The sequence below is a fragment of the Pan paniscus genome, chromosome 15 (assembly GCF_029289425.2).
Source record: "Pan paniscus chromosome 15, NHGRI_mPanPan1-v2.0_pri, whole genome shotgun sequence".
Taxonomy (NCBI): Eukaryota; Metazoa; Chordata; class Mammalia; order Primates; family Hominidae; genus Pan; species Pan paniscus.
Window position 1 is genome coordinate 25,465,185 of NC_073264.2, and position 23,798 is coordinate 25,488,982.

Consider the following 23,798-nt stretch of genomic DNA (forward strand, 5'->3'; position numbering starts at 1 on the left):
GCTGAAGGTAGAAAAACCTCTCTGTGGCTTTAAGTGACTTTAAGTGCAACTGGAGAGAGTAGAGGTTACCCAAATGAAAAGTGCTTCACAAACTGTAACCAAGCAACGTACCAAATTTCAAAATCAAGACAGCATAGGCAAAATTTAGTCTATCAAAATGACTTCACCACAATTATTTTTAAAGATATGCCATTTTATTTATTTCAGTAGACACACTGTATACCCTAAGATATAAATGCTCTTACACATTTTGAAAAACATTACAGGTCATAGTGAGATAATCAAGTTCATAGGCTTAAAAATCTTTTATATGCTGCCAGGCGTGGTGGCTCACACCTGTAATCCCAGCACTTTGGGAGGCCTAGGTGGTCAGATCATGAGGTCAGGAGATCGAGACCATCCTGGCTAACGTGGTGAAACCCCGTCTCTACTAAGAAAAATACAAAAAATTAGCCGGGCGTGGTGGCGGGCGCCTGTAGTCCCAGGTACTCGGGAGGCTGAGGCAGGAGAATAGCATGAACCCGGGAGGCGGAGCTTGCAGTGAGCCGAGATCGGTCCACTGCACTCCAGCCTGGGCGACAGAGCAAGACTCCATCTCAAAAAAAAAAAAAAAATCTTTTATACGCAAAAAAATTAATCAATGAATCCAGTGATTAATCTTATATTCTTTCCCATGTGATGTGAAGGAGGACTCAATTTCGTCATAAAACCTCAGTTATTTTAACATTTACCATGACTTTTAAATGTTTTACTCAATAATGTACAAGTTCCATATTACAAAAGCTTGAATTAAAAGATTTTATTCAGGTTTAAACTAATTTGTAAGAAGAGAAAAGAGAATCAAAAAATGAATTGTTAAGGAGATAAGTTTAACAGAAGTTTTTTGTTCGTTTTTCTGGACCTCAGGTGCTATAGCTGTATTCATCATAATCCTTTGTAGAAGCGACACCTTTGTCACCAGTTCATGCAAGCCTTCCCCACTTTGTTTAATGATGTAATGAGCTGGATATTATTATACTTTTTTTTTTTTTTCTTTGAGACGGGGTCTCATTCTCGCCCAGGCTGGATGAAGTGCAGTGGCGCAATCATGGCTCACTGCAGCCTTGACCAGACTCAGGTGATCCTTCCACCTCAGCATCCTGGGTAGCCAAGACTACAGGCCCAGCTCAATTTTGTTTTTGTATTTTTTGTAGAGATGGGGTTTCGTCACATTGCCCAGGCTGATCTCAAATTCCTGTGGTCAAGCGAGCTTCCCGCCTCAGCCTCTCAAAGTACTGGGATTACAGGTGTGAGCTACCACGCCTATTATACTTTCTAATGAAAAAATGAAACCACATCGTTTTTGCATCTATTACATGTCACCAGAAGAAATGATTATCTTTTTTTTTAACTTGACAATGTAGTTTGCACAATTTCCTATGGTATAAAAATAGAAGGCTACAACAAACCTATACCAGGAATAGGTACCTTAAAAAAAAATTGAAGACTACAACACCATTTTAATAGCTACCTGGTATTTCTGTGTCTATACTACATGGACCATAATTTATTTAACCAATCCCATATTGCAAGATATTTAGATCTTTGTTTCCAGTGTTCCACTTTTATCAATAATTGCTATGTAGAACATAAATTTTTATGCATGTCCGGCCTAGATTTCTGGAAGCAGTATTACTGGGTCAAAGTGCAAGGCTGTGAGGAAGGGAGTTTTGTAGACAGCTTCCCTCTAATAAGAAATTCTCCTGGGAAGGTGCAGAGGTAAAAATAAACAAGCTATTTATTGGCATATTTGCTTAGCAGAAATATCAAAAAATGAGGTTACTAAAAATAGACAACCAGGTTTGGAAGTTTGTATTTGAAACAATGAACAATAGTGAGCCATTTGTTGATTTTCTTTTAGAGACAGTCTTTAGCTCTATCCCCAGGCTGGAGTACAGTGGAGCAATCATGGCTCACTGCAGCCTCCACCTCATAGGCTCAAGATTCCCTCCTTCATCCTTCCCAAGTAAGTTGCGACCATAGGCACGCGCCACGATGGCCGGCTATTTTTTTTTCTTTTTGTAGACTGGGTCTCACTATGTTGCCCAGGCTGGCCTTGAACTCCTGGCCACAAATGATCCTCCTCCTCGGCCTCCCACAGTGCTGGAATTACAGTCGTAAGCCACCGTGCCCAGCTCACTTGTGCGTTAAGCACTAAATGCTGTTAGAGGAGGATTCCTCAGCAGATCAACTACCGGAAGAGGCATAGGTGTTTTTTTGTTTGGTTGGTTGATTGTTTTTTGTGTGTGTGTGACGGAGTTTCGCTCTTGTAGCCCAGGCTGGAGTGCAGTGGCGTGATCTCGGCTCAATGCAACCTCCGCCTCCCGGGTTCAAGCGATTCTCTTGCCTCAGCCTCTCGAGTGGCTGGGATTACAGGCGCATGCCACCACACTCGGCTTTTTTTTTTTTAGTAACGGGGTTTCACCGTGTTGGCCAGGCTGGTCTCGAACTCCTGACCTCAGGTGATCCACCCGCCTTGGCCTCCCAAAGTGCTGGGATTACAGGCGTGAGCCACCGCGCCCGGCCAATTTTTTTAAAAAATGATTCCGTCACATTCTGAGAGAACGCAGGTAAAATCAATCAATAAATAAAGATCCCGATTTTCCAGGCTGGATAACCCAGAAACCACGGAATCCTAAAGTCTCAATAAACGTTAAAGCACAGATAGTAAGTAATCTGGCAATAGAGGATGGGCGCCCAGCAGACCGCCTACATAATCAGTGGAGCCGAGTGCAAGATGAAAATACCAGGCACTTGCTTTAAAATTACTAATAATTTCAAGACCGTTAACACTAGAACATTAAACCAAACATTCAGGACCCTTCTAAGCGCAGAGGCCATCAAAGCTAGCCCTGGTGACAAGCTCAGGTCTCCGGATCTAGAGACTAGGAGACGTCGCCCGAAAGCTGGCCAAACCCTCGCCCTCACTGGGAGAGGCCCCAGGAGGGCCCAAGAAGGCCACGAGCCCTCGCTCCCATCCCTGCCCTCAGGAGCGGGCGGAGGGAAGCTCGCAGCTTTCCCAAGGAAGTGCAGGCTGCAGGGAATGAAGTTCAGCTCGGACCCTGAGCCTCTGAGCCCGAGACAGCAAGGTCATTCAACCCACACGTCCCCACCCAGCCAGGGCGAGGATCAGAGATGTGGCAAATCCCGGCCTTGGACTCAGGCTTGTTACTCATAAACCCGCAGGAGGGGGCAGGAGGGGGCAGGAGGCGGCGAGCGCGCACCCTGGACCCGCGGCCGGGGGCGGAGAGGCACCGCGAGGACAGAGGGACTAGCGAAGGTCTGCAAATCCCGGAGGGCCAAGGGAGTGTCAAAGGGGACAGCGGAACCGGAAAAGCTTTGACAGAAAGACGCGTGTATTAGGGAACGTCTGCAAAGACCGCAGCGGAAAGCCAGGGATTGTCTTAAAAAATTGTCAGACCGGATAAAGGGAGGTCTAAAAGGGGACCGTCCCAAGAGCAAGGCTTCCAAAAGCTAAGCCCGGAAGGACGGTGTGGAGGTCTACTGGGACGCTGGGCACCCCTTAGGGCAGAACCGACTGGAGCTGCGGCCAGCGACAGAAGAACGGCTCCAGCTGGACAGGGGAAGCAGTGGGGAGAAAGAGGAGGCCCTTGGGCACTGTCTGAAAAGTGCGATGTCAAATGATCTTTAGGGACAGACAGTAAATTATATCCCTTGCTAAAATACCTCTCGGTAGCGAACCACCAAACGTTTCTTTTTTAAGCCCCGCCTCTCAGCCGTTACGCCTAGTTCGGCTGTCTCTGATCCAGGAAGCTGCCAGTTTCCACTTACTCCTCCCCAACAAGAGCTAACAGCCCTCCTTGGGTGTGCACTTTCTCCTCCCCACAGGCACCTCGCGCATTCTCCCGCCTACCTATCAATCATCGTGCTCCGCTGTCCAGTTGGCTGGCCAAGGGGGCGGGGCCGTCGTGTGACGTTTGCAGCTCGCCGGCCAGGAAGCCGCGAGATGCGTGACGAGCGAAGCGCGTGACGGAGGAGCGGTTGGCCAACGCAGTGGCGGCAGTCGGTGTAAACAAGGCCTCGCGCCGCTGCGGGTCCTGCGACCGCTCCTGGCTGGTGGGTGGTCTCGCGTGGGGCGGTAACCGCCGGCTTCAGTGGGAGGTGCTTCTCGGCTTCCTCCCCCTCATGGCGTACACACCCCCGGCGCACCACGTGGGCGTGAGGCAAGGAAGGAGGGGTGTTAGGCCAAATTCTATTTTCATTGGCTGTCACTGCTGCCGGCCTTTGTAAGGGGGCGCTCTGATTGGTCGATAAGGTGGGGGCGTCGAGGGTCTTTGAGTCCTAAGGCTTCTAATTGGTTAGATGAGATAAGCTAGTGAAGCGCTTTCTTCCGAGAGGGATTTCGATTGGTCGGTCAGAGAGGTTACCTGGAAATCCAACACCGCCCAACACCCCTCCCGCTCCCCAGTCCGGGGACTTCGATAGGTGAGTTTGGTGTAGAAAACAAATCTTTCTTCAGTTGGTGAGCTAGGGTAGCGCACTACGGTTCACTCTTGCTTTCTTTGCTTCACAGGATTGGAGAAGGTTTGTGTTCCCGACGCCTTGGTAGTTGGCATAGGCTAAAGAAAAGGGATCTCAGCCCCGAGGAAGGGTCACCCTCCTAGAGATAGCTACTACCCCGTCTCAGGAGACCCTGGTATTTCTAGAGCACGCTTTGCTTTCACCAAACCCAAGGAGGTGACAGGAGGAGCCCCCGCACAGGACCTAAGGATGCTGTGACCAGAAGATGGGATCGCGGAACAGCAGCAGTGCAGGATCCGGGTCCGGAGACCCCTCCGAGGGCTTGCCCCGAAGAGGGGCTGGCCTGCGTCGGAGTGAGGAAGAGGAAGAAGAGGATGAAGATGTGGATCTGGCCCAGGTACTGGCCTATCTCCTCCGCAGGTAACTTACCCTCTGGTGTGACCCCCAGCAGGTGCTACCACAGTGCCTTGATCCCAACTCCAGGCAGGAAAATTACAGAGGTTAGGAAATGGGATTCGCTCAGGACAGCTGTTCTGTTTGAGCTGAACAGCCTTTCCCTGCTGGGCACCCATGGCACTCAGCTCCATACCCAGTAAGAGTGGTTCTTACCTAGGGAGGGTCACCAAGAGGACCTGCTCATGTGTTTGAGGGGCTATTCAAGGGAGCCTGTCTCTGTGACTACACAAATATAGTCTATTTTCCAAGTAAGCTTGAAAAAAAAGGGGGGGGTCCTAGTGGGAAAGGAGTGATGTAAGGGGTGAAGAGATGGGAAGGGAGTGTTGAACTTTTTAGTAAGGCAGTTGACACATGATATGAGGCCACTTCGATTTACTTGAAAAACAAGTTTAATTTGCCCTGACTCTAACCTGTTCTTGAGGAAAGAATGCCTTGAAGGGAGAGACCACCTGGAATTGACTGGAAAAGGGTGTAGCTGGCTTTCTTTCTTTGCTTATGGCTCTTTGAGGAGAAGATGGGTTTGGGGGTCCCTTCGGAATATTGTATTCTTTTTTGTTTGTGTTTTGTGTTGTTTTTAGTAGACATAGACAGGGCTCACTGTGTTCCCCAGTCTGGAGAACGGGCTACTCACAGGTGTGATCAAGTGCACACCACAGCCTGCAACTCCTGGGCTCAAGCAATCCTTGCCTCCCAGGTAGCTAAGACTACAGTTGCACACAGCACCGCACCCAGCTTAGAATATTGTCTTCTGTGGTGGACTTCTCAGGCAGAGGCTCAGAAGGAAATGCTGTGAGGATGTTTAGCTTGTTGGGAGTTCAACTTAGTAGGTCATGTCCACAGCGTATTGGTCTTGCTCTTGTTCTAAGGAAATGATGTTAGAATGTTTAGCTCGCTGGGAGGTCAACTTAGTAGGTCACGTCCACAGCATGTTGGTCTTGCTCTTGCTGTAAGAGTAAAACTCACTTTCCTACTGTATTTTATAGGAGACCAAAAATAACAGCCAAGGTCTAGTCAGCCTCAAACCTCAAAATGAGTACCAAGTGGTCTAAGAGCTAGATAGCCATTGACTCTGAATTTGGTTGGTTCGGGGGAAGAAGTCCCCTCCTTTATAATGGGGGTCTCTCCACAGAGGCCAAGTGAGGTTGGTGCAGGGAGGAGGTGCAGCAAATTTACAATTCATTCAGGCCCTCTTGGACTCAGAGGAAGAGAATGACAGAGCTTGGGATGGTCGTCTTGGGGATCGATACAACCCACCTGGTAAGAGGAAAAGCCCCTAATGTTGGAAGACTTTTACTAGAACACCTTTTAGTGATATTTTGAATGGTAGGTTACATTGAAAGAAGGTACGATAATTTAAGGAATAAGGAGTCCTTACAGTCCCAGTATATTCAGCCACAGGGGTGGGCTTGGGTACAGTTCTGCTAACTGTCCTCTGAGGCTGGAAGACCTAGGATGAAACTTCTCCTTGGTACTCACAGTGGATGCTACCCCTGACACCCGGGAGCTGGAATTCAATGAGATCAAGACACAAGTGGAACTGGCCACAGGGCAGCTGGGGCTTAGGCGGGCCGCCCAGAAGCACAGCTTTCCTCGAATGTTGCACCAGGTAGGCCTCTCCACCTCCCAGCCTGGCAGCAGGCCTGCCAAAGCAGCCAGAAGCTCTGCCAGCCCCAGAGAAAAAGGAAGTCAACTTTCCAAGGAAGAAGCCTCAAGCGCTGGGGCTGGAGAGTTAACCAGCCTCCATCGGAGTTCTGTGGGACAGACTATGATGTGTGTGTCCATTTCTATAACAAGAGCAATATCTTTGGAGGAGGGGGCTTGATATGGCTGAAGTGGCCCTCTATTTCTGCTAGCAATATTCCCCAATCCCTTCCATTTAGAGAGAACGGGGCCTCTGCCATCGGGGAAGCTTCTCCCTTGGAGAACAGTCTCGAGTGATATCTCAGTGAGTATGGGGCTCGGTGAAGAGACTCTAAGGGCCAGATAGGACTTATCTCCTAAACTTTGAAGGGGGTAGGTGTTAAAGGAGCCTCTGAGATATTAAAGGTTAGGTTAAATGGGGTTGAAACTTTGAGAGTAAACAAAGTAGAAAAGTGTAGAAAATTGTAGAAATTTAGAGGATGGTGGAATGGTTGAAAGACGGGATTGCACTCACAGCCAAAAGGGAAGAATGACTGTTCTGATATTCCAGCTCTGTTAGGATTCTGCTAATTGGGACACTCCTTATCCTGAGCACCCCTCACCCTCACTTTCTCTCTCCTTCCCTAGCTTCTTGCCCAATGATCTGGGCTTCACTGATAGCTACTCTCAGAAGGCTTTCTGTGGCATCTACAGCAAAGATGGTCAAATATTCATGTCTGCTTGCCAAGGTACCAGACCCTGGTCCTATAAACTATCTTTTCCTGGAACATGGGACATTCCCCCTGACTGAGGCTAGAAAGCCACAGACGGGGAGCTCAGACCTGGCTTAAGGATGCTTAGCTAGACCATGTTTCCCATGATAAAGGGAAGACTCCACAGGTACACTGAGTGGGAGATGTCTAATCTAGGAAAGTTACAAGGAAACTGTCCCATAATTCTGCCTGATCTTTACTTACACAGACCAGACAATCCGACTGTATGACTGCCGGTATGGCCGTTTCCGTAAATTCAAGAGCATCAAGGCCCGCGATGTAGGCTGGAGTGTCTTGGATGTGGCCTTCACCCCTGATGGGAACCACTTCCTCTACTCTAGCTGGTCTGATTACAGTGAGTGTGCACCAGGCTTCCACTGACTCTCCAGCCTGGGACCTGAGGTTTCCATGTGCCTGTCCCCTCTGAGCCAGGATCCCTCACTTTGTCCTGGGAAAATCACTCCCAAAGTGCTCCAGTACCCTTGTCCCCTGTTTGATCTCTTCCCTAGCTTCACTTCCACTCTTCTTCCCCCATCCCTGAAAGATTCTTGTTTTTCTTGCTTCTCTTAGTTCATATCTGCAATATCTATGGTGAGGGAGATACACACACTGCCCTGGATCTCAGGTACTGGCTTCCCTTTCTGGTCAGACTCATCAGAAACTTCTCAAGGGAAGCTCTTCGGGAGCAAACCTCTTGAGGTGGAAGTTCTGCTTAGGGGAAAAAGTATACTGGTGGGTCTGTGTACATTCCTGGGAGGGAAGCACCATCTTGTCAGCCAGAGGACTGGGTAAAATAGATGGTTGCAGGATGATTTCTGGGTTCTCACTGAGCATCTGCATTATGGTGCATGTTAGCCAGACTTCTTTTTTCCCCTGGGGATGTGCCTTACAACCGTTGTCAGATTCTATGTAGATTAACAAAAGCTGAAGGGAAGTCCACTTAACCCAGCTCCTTCTTTGCTTTTAGGCCAGATGAGCGTCGCTTTGCTGTCTTCTCCATTGCTGTCTCCTCAGATGGACGAGAAGTACTAGGAGGGTAAGTGCTTGTGGGGTATGTTTCCCTCAATAACAAGATGGGGGTTCTGCCAGAGATGAGCTCTGCTGTTACACAGATGGCACTGGCAGCTGCAGAGAACAACCAGACCTTCTCCAAGGTCAGGATTTACAAGTTGCTTCACCCCTTGCTCTCCATTTCCCCAGCACGAGATGGGAGGTGTCAAGCCTCCTTGAAACACAGCTAACTCTTCCCCCACTTCCTGTATAAAAAGAGCAAAGGGCTTGACCCAGAGCAGGATTTCTCAGTGGAACTCTCTAGAGCATATACCACATTGGTCCTCTCGATCATGGCTCCAAGACCCTCCTTTATCCCTTCCCTTTCAGGGCCAATGATGGCTGCCTGTATGTCTTTGACCGAGAACAGAACCGGCGCACCCTTCAGGTATGGCTCCTGAGATAGAGCCTCTGCCTCCTGGTTTTTGGCTTTTTATAAGACCTAGAAAGAGGTCTTATATCCTGGCCTCCTTTTTGCCTAGATTGAGTCCCATGAGGATGATGTGAATGCAGTGGCCTTTGCTGATATAAGCTCCCAAATCCTGTTCTCTGGGGGAGACGATGCCATCTGCAAAGTGTGGGATCGACGCACCATGCGGGAGGATGACCCCAAGCCTGTGGGTGCACTGGCTGGACACCAGGATGGCATCACCTTCATTGACAGCAAGGTGGGCCAGAAGTCAGGACTATACAGCCAGGCTGCTAAGGTTCTAGTTGCCCAGGAGGGCATGAAAGCAGACTGGTGTGGGAATTTGACAAGCTCCTTATTAACCAAGGTTTGTAAGAGTTGGAGTTTAGGGAAGGGGCTCAAGCCAGGGAACATGAATTCCATCTGTACTCACCAGTCCTCAAGGAGCAGGGCAGGGCTTTCCGTACAAGAAAAATGGAAGACCGGTCAGGTACGGCGGCTCACACCTGTAATCCTAGCACTTTGGGAGGCTGAGGTCGGAGGATCACTTGAGCTCAGGAGTTCCAGACCAGCCTGTGAAACCTAGCGAGACCTCATCTCTATTTATTTAAAAAAAAAACAACAAAAAAAACTAAGGCCAGATGCCGTGGCTCACGCCTGTAATCCCAGCACTTTGGGAGGCCGAGGCGGGCGGATCACGAGGTCAGGAGATCGAGACCATCCTGGCTAACATGGTGAAACCCCGTCTCTACTAAACATACAAAAAAATTAGCTGGGTGTGGTGGCAGTCGCCTGTAGTCCCATCTACTCAAGAGGCTGAGGCAGGAGAATGGCGTGAACCCGGGAGGCGGAGCTTGCAGTGAGCCGAGATCACCCCACTACACTCCAGCCTGGGTGACAGAGCAAGACTCCGTCTCAAAAAAAAAAAATGAATTAATTAAAAATTAAAAAAGGAAAAATGGAAGACAATCTGATTCGGACTAGAATAGGAAAGCCAGCCAGTAGCCTGGGCAAGGAAAGGAAAACCTAGTCAGGTGGTAGGATCTGAGGCAGAACGCTGGAAATGAGTTCACCTGGATGAAGAGAGGCAAGTAAAGCCAGAGGCCAGAGTTCTTCTGCTCAACTAGAGAACGGGAACTAGACTGACAGGCGCCGACATTTGCAAGCTCTGATGCTTCACTATCCACCTTTGGATTCATAGGGTGATGCCCGGTATCTGATCTCCAACTCTAAAGACCAGACCATCAAACTCTGGGATATCCGACGCTTTTCCAGCCGGGAAGGCATGGAAGCTTCACGCCAGGCTGCCACACAGCAAAACTGGGACTATCGGTGGCAGCAAGTGCCCAAAAAAGGTGAGACTGGAAGTACAGGCACAGTGGATTTGTCTGTAGCCTGGGAGCCCTGGAGGACCTCCCCCTCAGCCCTCTTTGCCAGGCATTAACTCTTTATTTGCTAAATCATGGATGGAATGGCCAGAGGTTCCTAGGATTGGGGCCTGGGTGGGGGTCACTCAGAATCAACCAATACAAAAGTATTTGAGTGTAATGATTAACCAGCAGGGCCATATTGGAGACTGTCCACTGACTATTAGGTGGAGAAAGAGCCACCACTTGAAGATTGGAAAGGCATTTGTCTCTGGGCATCGAACCTTGCTCAGGACTGGTGGTACGAAACAATCCCAAAGCAGATTTCCTAACCTAGGGTTTACTCTGCATCCCTACCCAGCCTGGCGGAAGCTGAAGCTCCCAGGAGACAGCTCCTTGATGACCTACCGGGGCCACGGAGTGCTGCACACCCTCATCCGCTGCCGGTTCTCCCCCATTCATAGCACTGGCCAGCAGTTCATCTACAGTGGCTGCTCCACTGGCAAAGTGGTTGGTAAGGATTGTGTCAGAACAGGGGGCCTCAGGAAGGGCAGGAATGACTCCTTGCCATTCCACCTATAACGACCAGTGACCACCTTAAAAAGCCCAGTGACAGCTACAGGTAAAATCAAACTTAGCTTGGAGGCTTAAACAGAGAAATAGAAACCATTCTATTTTTCAGTGTTTTAAATTAAGAAAAGGAACATAGAATTCTAGACAGTAAATATAATAGATTGCCAAAAATATAGTTGGTTCTGTTTTTCAGCCAGTCAAGAAAGAGGTTGCAGATGAAAGGTAGGAGGGAACAGAGACAAAATGACACAGGAAGATGGTAGCAAGTAGTAAAGGGACATGCAGTCGCTGAAGCAGAAAAGCACAGAAAGAAATAAGCTGGGTGCAGTGGCTCATGCCTGTAACCCCAGCGCTTTGGGAGGCCAATGAGGGCAGATCACTTGAGCCCAGGAGTTTGAGACCAGCCAGGGCAACATGGAGAAACCTTGTCTCTACAAAAAATGGCTGGACGTGGTGGCACAGGCCTGTAGTCCCAGCTACTTGGGAGGCTAGGGTGGGAGAATCACCTGAGCCCAGTAGGTCGAGACTGCAGTGAGCCATGATTGTGCCACCGCACTTCAGCCTGGGTGACAGAGTGAGAAACTGTCTCAAAAAAAAAAAAAAAAAAGGGTCGGGCACGGTGGCTCACACCTGTAATCCCAGCACCGTGGGAGGCCGAGGCGGGCAGATCACCTGAGGTCAGGGGTTTGAGACCAGCCTGGCCAACATGGTGAAGCCCCATCTCTATTAAAAATACAAAAATTAGCCAGGCATGGTGGCAGGCGCTGGTAATCACAAGCTACTTGGGAGGCTGAGGCAGGAGAATCGCTTGAGCCCGGGAGGCTGAGGCAGGAGAATCGCTTGAACCCGGGAGGCAGAGGTTGCAGTGAGCCGAGATCGTGCCACGGCACTCTAGCCTGGGCAACAAGAGCGAGACTCTGTCTCAAAAAAAAAAAAAAAAGAAAAAAAAAAAAAACCAGAAGCACAGCTGCAGATACAAGGAGCCTAAGGCAGTGCTGTCCCTAGAGAGACACACAGTCCCGTGACAAAAGAAAGATGCACCCTGTCCAGATAAGGTGCAGCAGGTGCACACACCCCCAGACAGCTCATTGTTCACTTTTGTGGTGCCTTCCATATCTTACTAAAATCTTTAAAGCCACTGCATTTCCTTAACTGTAGCCCCTATGAAATTTAGCTAAGGGCCAGACATACCCACACCACTAAACCATACCCTCAACCCAAGGTATGGAAAGGAACAGGGATAGAAGCAGAAATAACACAGTCTTCTGGTGTGGGCTTTGCTCCCATGGGAACATGGGAAGTTGCCTGAGAGGCAGGTCAGTGGTGCTACTCATGGGGAGGTGAGGGATAGTTTAGAGGTCTTGTGGTGGTCCCTCTCCACTCTTGTCTGTCCTGGACAGTGTACGACCTTCTAAGTGGCCACATTGTGAAGAAGCTGACCAACCACAAGGCCTGTGTGCGTGACGTCAGTTGGCACCCCTTTGAAGAGAAGATTGTCAGCAGTTCGGTGAGGTTGCAAGGGTTGAGGGTGCTGGCACATGTCTGGGGCTTGGACTTGGGTGGGGGCAGCACATCCTGACTGCTTGCCACCTTCTGCCCTGCAGTGGGACGGGAACCTGCGTCTGTGGCAGTACCGCCAGGCTGAGTACTTCCAGGATGACATGCCAGAATCTGAGGAATGTGCCAGCGCCCCTGCCCCAGTGCCCCAATCCTCTACACCCTTTTCCTCACCCCAGTAGATCCAACCTCCAGCCCCATATAGGGTGAACCTCTTGATAAGCTCTCTGCCTTCTCCTCCCTTTCTCCCTTGTGGGGAATGTTTGGAGGAATCACTGGCATTTGATGGGGAGAAACATAAGCCTGGGCTCTGAGCCTCAGCTGAGCCCTGGAAGATTCTCCCCATGGGGCAGAGTGGTCTCCTTACATGCTCACACCCAGTCAGCTTGGGTCCCTATCTCTGGCCAGAGTTTGGCAGGACTGCCATTATCTGGGGCGTGGCCTCTGCCAGCAAGAGAAGTGTCCTGGGTGTTTTTAATCATGTTTGAATGTTAGGGGTTGGATCCTAGAGTAGATGCCTGAGGCCACATCTGAACAGACCTGTCAGCCAGGCCTGCCAGGTCTTCACGTTGAGGATTCAACTGGCCAATCACAGGACAGGTGTCCTGGCCTTTCTTCCTGAGGTCTCTAGGGGAGGGGCATGGGTAAGGGTGTTTCCTCAGCACCCTCCTGGGGTGGGGATTATGTCTGCTGTCATGTCTGGGTCTTTAGGGTAGGACAGGCTGTGGTATGAGAGGCAGGAGTCTCCACAAGGCTTCATGTGGCCCCTCATAGGGCAGGCCCTGCCCTCTGGGAAGGTCCCTTCATGCTGGAGGCACACAGCTTTAAGGAAGTAGTTTGAAGTAGGGCTCCTTCGTCCTCTCACTGGCTTTGGCTCCCTCAATAAACTGTGTGGGAACCTGGCTCAGTGTCCGTCTGTCTCTCTCACTCTGTTTTTCCTATCTGAGGTCTTTCATCTTCTCACTTCAGGAAAACACAGTTTCAACAAAGTCTTCAGATACGATCCTGTGTAGGAGAAAATACCCTTCTGGTGCCCCATGAAAAAGGGAAATACCAAAACCATTTGTTCACTGAGCCTTGCAGTAGGTGCTCCCTCACCAATTTCAGAAGCTTCCCTGCAAGTAGATATCGAGAGAGCACACTTTCCATTAGAGCCTGGTAATACCTATATCACCTCTGCTCTGAGGCTGGGCCTGCAGCTGTGTAGTCTTTGGAAGAGGTAGCCCCTGAACGCAGAGCCTAAGAGAAGCAAGTCAGCCCTGACGCCAGGCCCCAGTGGGCGCCTCACACTCAGAACCTCATACCCCAGAGCGAACCGATGGTCAGGGAGAGGGCTAGAGCTCACACCCAGCTCTGAATAGATCTTCCCTGATGACATTTCATGCCCTCTAAGGCAGTTTTTAAACGAAGGTACACACATCCAGGGGTGTTCACAGGCTTTCACAGCAAGGGTACCTATTTCATGGCAAAATAGGCAGTTTTAAAAGAATAAACAAGCTAGGTGTGGTGGCTCATGCCTGTAATCCTAGCACTTTGGGAAGCCAAAGCTGATGGATCGCTTGAGCCCAGGAGTTTGAGACCAGCCTGGGCAACATGGCAAAACCCCATCTCTACAGAAAATACAAAAAGTAGGCCGGGCACGGTGGTTCACACCTGTAATCCCGGCATTTTGGGAGGCCGAGATAGGTGGATCACCTGAAGTCAGGTGTTTGAGACCAGCCTGGCCAACATGGTGGAACCCAGTCTCTACTAAAAATACAAAAAAAACTAGCCGGATATGGTGGCGGGTACCTGTAATCTCAGCTACTCAAGAGGCTGAGGCAGGAGAATCGCTTGAACTTGGGAGCAGAGGTGAGCCAAGTGCAGTGAGCCAAGATCATGCCATTACACTCCAGCTTGGGCAACGAGAGCAAAACTCTGTCTCAAAAAAAAAATAGCCAGATGTGGTGACGCATGCCTGTAGTCTAGCTACTCAGGAGGCTGAGTTGGGAGGATCACCTAAGGCCAGGAGGTCAAGGCTGCGGTGAGCCGTGATTGTGCCAATGTACTCCAGCCTAGGTGACAGAGTAAGACCCTGTCTCAAAAATAAATAATAAATAAATAAATGTTCAGATCCTTGGCTTCTGTGTTCTCATTCCTCAAATTGATCTACCTAGTGTGAAACTCCCGTGCCAGATCTCCTTTCCCATCCACGCTTTTCATTCCCCGTCTGCCAAGTGATAAAGTTACCTAAGGTGCTACCCATCTCACCCAGAACCTGTGTTACTTCCAGGGCACCAAATTAAGAGAGAAATTCAAATTGTTAGTATCCTTACAGCTTCATTAGATCAAAGCCCCACAGACCATCCATTCTCAGTAAGAGATGCATTTACAATACAATTTTATGTTATCGAAATAATGTAAAATGTTTGTTGTACAGGCATACCTAGGAGATATTGTGAGTTCATTTCCAGACCACTGTAATAAAGTGAATATTGCATAAGGCGAGTCAATTTTGTTGGTTTCCCAGTGCATATAAAAGTTATGTTGTTTTTAGGCTGGGCACAGTGGCTCATGCCCGTAATCTCAGCACTTTGGGAGGCCGAGGCAGTGGATCACCTGAGGTCAGGAGTTCAAGACCAGACTGGCCAACATGGTGAAACCCCGTCTCTATTAAAAATACAAAAATTAGCCAGGTGTGGTGGCAGGCGCCTGTAGTCCCAGCTACTCAGGAGGCTGAGGCAGGAGAATCGCTTGAACCTGGGAGGCGGAGGTTGCAGTGAGCTGAGATCGCACCACTGCAGTCCAGCCTGAGCCACAGGGTGAGACTCTGTCTGGAAAAAAAAAAAAAAGTTTTGTTTTGTTTTGTTTTGTTTTTTTGAGACAGGGTCTCACTCTGTCACCCAAGCTGGAGTGCAGTGGCATGATCTCAGCTCACTACAGCCTGGACCTCCCCTGGCTCAAGCAGTCCTCCACCTCAGCCTCCTGAGTAGCTGAGACTACAGATGCCCACCACTACACCTGGCTAATTTTTGTGTTTTCTGTAGAGATGGGGTTTCGTCCTGTTGCACAAGCTGTTCTCAAACTCCTGGGCTCAAGCGATCCTCCCACTTCAGCCTCCCAAAATGCTGGGATTATAGGCATAAGCCACTGTGCCTAGCCATGAATGTTCTTAATGGCATCTGGAATGGTGAATCCTTTCCAGAAGGTTTTCAGTTGACTTTGTCTACAGCTATCAGAGGAATCACTATGGCAGCCGCAGTCTTACGAAATGTTTTTTTTTTTTTCTTTTTTCTTTTCCTTGAGATAGGGTCTTGCTCTGTCGCTCAGGCGCGGTGGTGCACTCAGCTCACTGAAACCTGTGCCTCCCCCTGGACTCAAGCGATCCTCCCACTTCAGCCTCCCAAGTAGCTGGGACTACCAGCACTCACCACCACATCCAGCTCGTTTTTGTTATTTTTTGTAGAGACGGGGTTTGAAATGTATTTCTTAAAGAGTAAGACTTGGCCGGGTGCAGTGGCTGACACCCTGTAATCCCAGCACTTTGGGAGGCCGAGGCGGGTGGATCACGAGGTCAGGAGATCGAGACCATCCTGGCTAACACGATGAAACCCCGTCTCTACTAAAAATACAAAAAAGTAGCTGGGCGTGGTGGTGGGCACCTGTAGTCCCAGCTACTCGGGAGACTGAGGCAGGAGAATGGCATGAACCTGGGAGGCGGAGGTTGCAGTGAGCCGAGATCGCGCCACTGCACTCCAGCCTGGGCGACAGAGCAAGACTCAGTCTCAAAAAAAAAAAAAAAAAAGTAAGACTTGCAAGTCAAAATTACTCCTTGATCCATGGGCTACAGAATGGACGTTGTGTTAGCAGGCATGAAAACATTAATCTCCCTGTACATCTCCAGAGTTTGTAGGTGACCAGGTGCATTGTCAATGAGCAGTAATATTTTGAAAGGAATCTTTATTTCTGAGGAGTAGATCTTAACAGTGAGCTTAAAATATTCTGTAACCCATGCTGCAAACATATGTGCTGTCATGCAGGTTTTGTTGTTTTATTTATAGAGCACAGCAGAATACATTTAGCATAATTCCTAAGGCCCTAGGATTTTCAGAATGGTAAATGAGGATTGGTTTCAACTTAAAATCACCAGGTGCATTATCTCCTAATAAAAAGAGTTAGTCTGTCCTTTGAAGCTTTGTAGCCAGGCCTTGACTTCTCTCTAGCTGTGAAACTTCTATGTGGCATCTTCTTCCAATAGAAGGCTGTTTTGTTTGCTTTGAAAATCTGTAATTTAGTGTAGCCACCTTCATCAATGATCTTAGCTAGATCTTCTGGATAACTCTCTGCAGCTTCTATATCAGCACTTGCTGCTTCACCTTGCATTTTTATGTTATGGAGGTGGCTTCTTTCCTTGAGCATTATGAACCAACCTCTGCTAGCCTCCTCACCACTCTCAGTCTTTATAGTATTGAAGAGAATAGGCTGGGCTCAGTAGCTCACACCTATAATCCCAGCACTTTGGGAGGCCAAGATGGAAGGATCACTTGAGGCCAAGGGTTGGAGACCAGTGTGGGCAACATAGTGAGGGTTGGCATGCACATGTAGTCCCAGCTACTTAGGAGGCAGAGCAGGAGGATTGCTTGAGCTCAGGAGTTTGAGACTGCAGTAAGACATGATCGTGCCACTGCACTCCAGGCTGGGCAACAACACAAGACCCTGTCTCTTAAAAAAAAAAAAAAAGGAGTTGGGGCCTTGCTCCGGATTAGGCTTTGGTTTAAGGGAATGTTGTGGCTGCTTTGATCTTCTATCCAGACCACTAACTCTTTCTTGATATCAGCAATAAGGCTATTTCACTTTTGTATCATTCATGTGTTCACTGAAGTGTAGTACCTTTTAATTTCCTTTAAGAACTTTTCCTGGACAGGTGCAGCGGTTCACTTCTGTAATCCCAGCACTTTAGGCAAAGACAGAAGGATCACTTGAGCCCAGGAGTTTAAGACCAGCCTGGGCAACATAGTGAGACCCCTGTCTCTACAAAAAATTTAAAAATTAGCCAAACTTGGTGGCCTGCACCTGTAGTCCCAGCTCCGCGAGAGGAGGATCACTTGAACCGGGGAGTTCAAGGCTACAGTGAGCTGCAATCATGCCACCGGATTAGGCTTTGATTTAAGAGAATGTTGTGGCTGCTTTAATCTTCTACCCAGACCACTAAAACTTTCTCCATGTCAGTAATAAGACTGTTTCACTTTCCTGACAGAAAGTGACCCTGTCTCAAAAACCCCAAAAACTGAGGTATTCATGTACTAATAATATATTTTAGACTACTAGCAGTTACAATGAAAATAGAATCCATAGGAAAAAAATTAACTCTTAGGGCTTTATGGTCACAGGACATTTCTATTTTATTTATTTTACTTATTTTTATTTTTTGAGACAGTCTTGCTCTGTTGCCCAGGCTGGAGTGCAGTGGTGTGGAATGCAGTGGTGTGATCACTGCTCACTGCAACCTCAAATTCCTGGGCTCAAGTGATCTTCCCATCTCAGCCTCCTGAGTAGCTGGGTGGGTGCCACCATCCTTGGCTAATTTGTGTATATTTTGTATAGACAAGGTTTCACCATGTTGCTCAGGCTGGTCTAGAACTCCTGGGCTCAAGTGATCCTCCTGCCATGGTCTCCCAAAGGACTGTAATTGCAGGTGTGAGCCACCACACTGGGCCCAGAAACTATAAAAAATTAAATTTTTTGGCTGGGCACGGTGGCTCACGCCTGTAATCCCAGCACTTTGGGAGGCCGAGGCAGGCGAATCACTAGGTCAGGAGTTCGAGACCAGCCTGGCCAACATGGTGAAACCCCATGTCTACTAAAAAAAAAAAAAAAAAAAAGTAGCTGGGTGGTGGCGGTTGCCTGTAATCCCAGCTACTTGGAAGGCTGAGGCAGGAGAATCGCTTGAACCAGGAAGCAGAGGTTGCAGTGAGCCAAGATCGTGCCACTGCACTTCAGCCGGGGCGACAGAGTGAGACTCCATTTCAAACAAACAAAAAATTAAATTTTTTGGGTTACTTTTCTTGCAGAGAAATGTGATAAATGGTCAATAAAAGACTTTCAGGCATAAAAACAGGATAAATTCTGTGAGGGAGTAGAATGGAAATATAATTTCTGATGTAAAATCTTGTCATGTTTTAATGGATAAAGGTGAAGTATCTAATCACTGTAGTATTTAGATTTCATTGGATACATTTGAAACAGTGATATAATGGTTTTATTTTGAAATGTCAGTATATAATACACTAGAAATTATGTCCTTTGCAACTATTTAAAACCACAATGAGACCAGGCATGGTAGCTCATGCCTGTAATCCCACCACTTTGGGAGGCCAAAGCAGGAAGATCACCTGAGGCCAGGAGTTCAAGACCAGTCTGGTCAACTTAGTGAGACTTTGTCTCTACAAAATAAATATTGAAACAAGGTCTCACTCTATTGCTTAGGCTTGGAGTGCAATAGTGCCATCACGGCTCACTGCAGTGTCAACCTCCTGGGCCCAAGTGATCCTCCCATTTCGGCCTCCCAAGTAGCTGGAATTACAGGCACGTGCCACTATGCCCAGCTAATTTTTTAAATTTTTGTAGAGACGGCGTCTCACTATGTGAGACCAGCTCAAAGTGGTCCCAAACTCCTGTGGCTTCTCAGGCTGGTCCCAAAGTGCTGGGATTACAGGCATGAGCTACCACACCTGGCCAAAAAATAAAAAATAAATTAACCAACCATGGTGATGCATTCCTGTAATTCTAGCTACTCAGGAGGCTAGGGCAGATGATCACTTGAGCCCAGGAGTTTGAGGCTGCAGTGAGCCGTGATAGCACACTGCATTCCAGCCTGGGTAAGCGTGAGACACTGTCTCAAAAAAAAAAAAAATAAAACTTTAATAAATAAAAATGAGGGGAAGGAATTTTTTTTTTTAAGACGGAGTCTCGCTGTTGTTGCTCAGGCTGGAGTGCAATGGCACAATCTCGGCTCACTGCAACCTCCGCCTCCCGGGTTCAAGCAATTCTCCTGCCTCAGCCTCCAGAATAGCTGGGATTACAGGCGCCCGCCACCGTGCCCAGCTAATTTTTTTATTTTTAGTAGAGACGGGGTTTCACTATGTTGGCCAGGCTGGCCTCAGGCGATCCATCCACCTCAGCCTCCCAAACTGCTGGGATTATAGGCGTGAACCACCACGCCCGGCCTAGTTCAAAATTCTTTTATAGGGTTCGTTGAAGGTCACTATTCCAAGGTATGGGCTTTAGGATCTGGAAGGAATCTGATTGATTATCCAATCTGTCTTGATCAATTTATAAAGGAAATTGATTTACTGAGGACTGAAGAGGGTTCATTGATTTTCCTAAAGTCACACAGTTGGGCCCAGAACTCAGGTGTCCTTGCTTGCTCATTCCTTTCACTACTTCCACTGTGCTCTGAAATCCCACCACTGGTTTTGAGGAATGAGGAAGAAAGAAAAAGTGATCTCGAAACAGTTACTGACTAACAGGCACTCTCCGTGGGTAGGTAGTTCTCTGCCATGCTGTCGCCGCCTCAGCAGTCAGATTGGGAGGGCAGGCTTATATGGAGAGCCCCGAGGCCCAGGGTAGTTGGTTGGAGGATGGAACTTAAGGTTTCAATTGACTCCTGTCTGGCAATTGCCCTTTTAGGGTCTCCTCTACCTCTGTCACCTGGGAGTAAACCTAATCTTTAGGGATCTGAGGGTCAACGTGATCAACAGATGAAACCGCCAGTTTATACAGCAGCCCTGGGCCAAACTAGTCCCTTAGAGACCCTCAATCCAGACAGGAACTAGGGCAGAGCCAAGCTGCTGGGGTCACAGAGCACTGAAGTGGATACCCCTGCTGATCTGCCTCCCAAGGCCTACGATGGCCACAGTGCTGTGCACAGCCACCTTGCTGCATCCTGCTGTTGGTGGGCTCTTGTGCTCAGAACCCCAGGAGAAGGGCTAGATCACACTGATAAGGCTGACAGCTTTTTTTAAAAAACGACTTTCAAGGTTTGGTTATTTTTATCTTCATGACCTCTGATTTCCCTGTGGAGCAAATGGTAAAGTAGGGGTGGGTGGAGAGGGACTTTGGCAGACCCTGGCAGACTATGGACAAGGACAGCCCTGAACAGCTGGCCCTGAGATATGAACTGGAACATGGTTGGAGCCAAGGACACAAGACTAACAGGAAAGGACACAGACTGCTGTCAGGACACATACTACCACACACCCGAGGCCAGGACCCTGCTGACGTGGCAGACCTCCACCCTGGCCCCTTACTGCCCCCCGCCCCTCTCCCCCACCTGCCAGCTGCCAACAGGGCTCTGCCTTTTGTCTGCCACACCTGTCACTGCCTATCCTTGTCCGGAGGGGCCCCATCAGCCCCTCCTCAGCTGCCCAGCAAAGCAAGCAGTTAGTGGGGAGGGGAGGGAACATGGAGCGGGGGCCGGTGGTGGGGGCAGGACCGGGGGCCAGGGCCCGAATCCAGGCACTGCTGGACTGCCTGGTCAAGGTGCTGCTCTGGGTGGCCTCTGCCTTGCTGTACTTTGGAAGCGAACAGGCCGCCCGCCTTCTGGGCAGCCCCTGCTTACGGCGCCTCTACCATGCCTGGCTGGCAGCAGTGGTCATCTTTGGGCCGCTTCTGCAGTTCCATGTCAACCCTCGGACTATCTTCGCCAGCCACGGCAACTTCTTCAACATGTGAGTCCACTAAAGGCTGTGGGAGCCGGGTCCCTGCACTCTGGGATCCTAGCTCCCTTCTCCAGGCTTCTGTCCTCCTGCCAGTCTGAACACTAAAAATAGGCTAGGAGGTTGAGGAAAAGGTCGGGGTAGGGGGAAGGGAACAGAGCCCTGGGGTACAGGGGAAGTTGGGAACAGGACTAAAGAGGAAATATGGACCCTGGAATGCTGAATTGTCCTCCAAGGAGATGGCAAAGTTTAAATGACTGGGGACTGTAAAGGGCACGGCAAGGAGAGAACCAGTGATGATGTGTAGGGTTGGGGAGAGTGCAGTGATGGGAGCACAGACCAGGGTGGGAGATGGAGCTTGGGGTCTCAATAGTCTCCCTTCTTTGCCCACAGAAAATTTGTGAATTCAGCCTGGGGCTGGACATGCACCTTCTTAGGGGGCTTTGTGTTGCTGGTGGTGTTCCTGGCTACACGGCGCGTGGCAGTAACTGCCAGACACCTGAGCCGACTGGTGGTGGGGGCAGCCGTGTGGCGGGGAGCCGGCCGGGCCTTCCTGCTCATCGAGGACCTGACTGGCTCCTGCTTCGAGCCACTGCCCCAGGGTCTGCTGCTCCACGAGCTGCCTGACCGCCGCAGCTGCCTGGCGGCCGGCCACCAGTGGCGAGGCTACACCGTCTCCTCCCACACCTTCCTGCTCACCTTTTGCTGCCTGCTCATGGCAGAGGAAGCAGCTGTGTTCGCCAAGTACCTGGCCCATGGGCTTCCTGCCGGCGCCCCACTGCGCCTTGTCTTCCTGCTGAACGTGCTGCTGCTGGGCCTCTGGAACTTCTTGCTGCTCTGTACCGTCATCTATTTCCACCAGTACACTCACAAGGTGGTAGGCGCCGCAGTGGGCACCTTCGCCTGGTACCTCACCTATGGCAGCTGGTATCATCAGCCCTGGTCTCCAGGGAGCCCAGGCCATGGGCTCTTCCCCCGTCCCCACTCCAGCCGCAAGCATAACTGAAAGAAATAAAAGCCATCGGGACTGGCTGTGGCTCCTCTCATCATTTGGTTGGGTCCTTGAAAGGGTGGGAAGAGGGTCTGGTAGTCACTAGGGTTCCCCAGCCATTCCTTGCTCTCATCAACCTTGAATGTCCTTCCTTATGCTTGACCTCCATCCCTCCAGCTGTCCTTTCAGTCTCCTAGTTTTTGCAGACTTCAGGCTATCTGGGGACTGAGACATCCAGGAATGGTGCTTCTAAGGCAGGTAATGCCCTTAGGTGTGGGCATCATTCTTGCTGAGCAGTTGCTCCATCTCCAGCCTGTTTGATTGTTTTTCCTGCCTTCTCCACTGAATCTCCACTCCCTCTCTTCAGGGGCCTACCTATCTGGGCACTCCTCTCAGGGACTTTTCCTACCCTGTCTTCCCTGTAGGGGGTCTGTATGTGCTCATCTATTTAACAAATGTTTATTGAGCTGAGCATAGTTCTATGCCATGTAAATAAGACAAGATTTCTGCTGTTTGGAGGCATATGAGCTGACTGGGGAAGGCAGATAATAGATCACACAAATAATAGCAAAACACTTGCACTGCATTTACTCTGTGCCAGACACTGTTCTAAGTGTCTGTAAGTTCTTAATAAAAGTTAACGCATATGGCCGGGCGTGGTGGCTCACGCCTATAATCCTAGCACTTTGGGAGGCCGAGGTGGGCAGATCACTTGAGGTCAGGAGTTCAGAACCAGCCTGGCCAACATGGTGAAACTCCATCTCCACTAAAAATACAAAAAAAAAAAAAAATTACTTGGGTGTGGTGGCGGGCACCTGTAATCCCAGCTACTCGGGAGGCTGAGGCAGGAGAATCCCTTGAACCCGGGAGGTGGAGGTTGCAACGAGCTGAGGTTGCACCACTGCACTCCATCCTGGGCAACAAGAGCGAAACTCCATCTCAAAAAAAAAAAAAAGTTAACACATTTAGTCCTCACAACAATAAAAGTATGAGGTAGGTTGTACTGATCTTGATTGGCAAAAAAAAAAAAAAAAATTGAGATAGTAGTGTTCCCATTGTACAGTTGCAAACACTGAGACACAGAGGTTAAGTAACTTGTTCACAACTAATAAACAGAGGAGCCATGATTACAAAGCTAGATAATATGGGTATATCATCTATCCTCTAAACCAGGAATTAGCAAACTTTGGCCCTCCTGTGGCCAGTTTTGTATGACCTGCAAGCTAATAATTATATATGTATAATATATATATTTATATATTATATATATTATTATATATTTTATATATAATATTTATATATATAATATATATATAATTTTTTTTAAAAGACAGAGACCTGGCAGTGATGGCAGTGTAATCCCAGCACTTTGGGAGGCTGAGGCAAGAGGATCACTTGAGCCCAGGAGTTTGAGACCAGCCTGGGCAAGATGGTGAGACCCTGTCTGTATAAAAATTTTTTTTAAAAGGTAAAACATTTTTTACATTTTTATTTTTATTATTTTTTTGGAGACAGAGTCTCACTCTGTTGCCCAGGCTGGAGTGCAATTCTGGCTCACTGCAAGCTCCACCTCCCAGGTTCAAGCGATCTCCTGTCTCAGCCTCCCGAGTAGCTGGGATTACAGGCCCCCACCACCACACCCATCTAGTGTCTGTATTTTTAGTAGGCACAGGGTTTCACCATGTTGGCCAGGCTGGTCTCGAACTTCTGACCTCAAGTGATCTGCCTGCCTTGGCCTCCCAAAGTGCTGGGATTAGAGGCGTGAGTCACTGTGCCCGGCCATTT

At 49.0% G+C, this 23,798-nt stretch overlaps 3 protein-coding genes across 14 annotated transcripts in view; 2 read left to right on the forward strand and 1 right to left on the reverse strand.

The window, feature by feature from the left end:
• Nucleotides 1-4,052, reverse strand: part of NRL (neural retina leucine zipper) — a 33,028-nt gene extending 28,976 nt beyond the window's left edge. The window contains exon 1 of one of the 2 annotated variants that reach the window (XM_003809083.6): nucleotides 3,914-4,052. The gene's annotated coding sequence lies outside the window, so the exon portion shown is untranslated. The remainder of the gene's footprint in view (nucleotides 1-3,913) is intronic. The other variant, XM_008961226.4, reaches the window with a different exon arrangement.
• DCAF11 (DDB1 and CUL4 associated factor 11) lies at nucleotides 792-13,228 on the forward strand. 11 transcript variants are annotated; one of them, XM_055097377.1, is made up of 16 exons: nucleotides 3,947-4,116; nucleotides 4,398-4,485; nucleotides 4,574-4,918; nucleotides 6,107-6,234; nucleotides 6,456-6,583; nucleotides 6,858-6,922; nucleotides 7,246-7,346; nucleotides 7,579-7,725; nucleotides 7,941-7,995; nucleotides 8,338-8,406; nucleotides 8,751-8,808; nucleotides 8,903-9,088; nucleotides 10,031-10,184; nucleotides 10,558-10,710; nucleotides 12,170-12,276; nucleotides 12,374-13,228. In XM_055097377.1, the coding sequence occupies exons 3-16, from the start codon at nucleotides 4,896-4,898 to the stop codon at nucleotides 12,506-12,508; spliced, it is 1,509 nt and encodes a 502-aa protein (XP_054953352.1). In that variant the 5' UTR covers nucleotides 3,947-4,116; nucleotides 4,398-4,485; nucleotides 4,574-4,895; the 3' UTR covers nucleotides 12,509-13,228. The 11 variants fall into 11 exon arrangements, with proteins under 11 accessions (XP_003809119.1, XP_008959460.1, XP_008959457.1 ...); XM_055097373.2 differs by having other exon boundaries at nucleotides 3,988-4,116; nucleotides 4,574-4,941; XM_055097374.2 differs by having other exon boundaries at nucleotides 3,988-4,116; nucleotides 6,162-6,234.
• Nucleotides 13,229-19,859: 6,631 nt separating this feature from the next.
• Nucleotides 19,860-23,228, forward strand: FITM1 (fat storage inducing transmembrane protein 1). The gene is made up of 2 exons (XM_003809085.7): nucleotides 19,860-21,034; nucleotides 21,416-23,228. The coding sequence occupies exons 1-2, from the start codon at nucleotides 20,769-20,771 to the stop codon at nucleotides 22,026-22,028; spliced, it is 879 nt and encodes a 292-aa protein (XP_003809133.1). The 5' UTR covers nucleotides 19,860-20,768; the 3' UTR covers nucleotides 22,029-23,228.
• Nucleotides 23,229-23,798: the final 570 nt, after the last annotated feature.

Excerpts from the sequence above, each read along its gene's own strand:
- FITM1 (XM_003809085.7), top strand. The coding sequence starts at position 20,769 with ATGGAGCGGGGGCCGGTGGTGGGGGCAGGACCGGGGGCCAGGGCCCGA. Across the intron at positions 21,035-21,415 it reads CACGGCAACTTCTTCAACAT|AAAATTTGTGAATTCAGCCT; the intron begins GTGAGTCCACTA and ends CTTTGCCCACAG.
- DCAF11 (XM_003809071.4), top strand. The coding sequence starts at position 4,787 with ATGGGATCGCGGAACAGCAGCAGTGCAGGATCCGGGTCCGGAGACCCC. Across the intron at positions 8,407-8,750 it reads GGACGAGAAGTACTAGGAGG|GGCCAATGATGGCTGCCTGT; the intron begins GTAAGTGCTTGT and ends CTTCCCTTTCAG. Across the intron at positions 9,089-10,030 it reads TCACCTTCATTGACAGCAAG|GGTGATGCCCGGTATCTGAT; the intron begins GTGGGCCAGAAG and ends TTGGATTCATAG.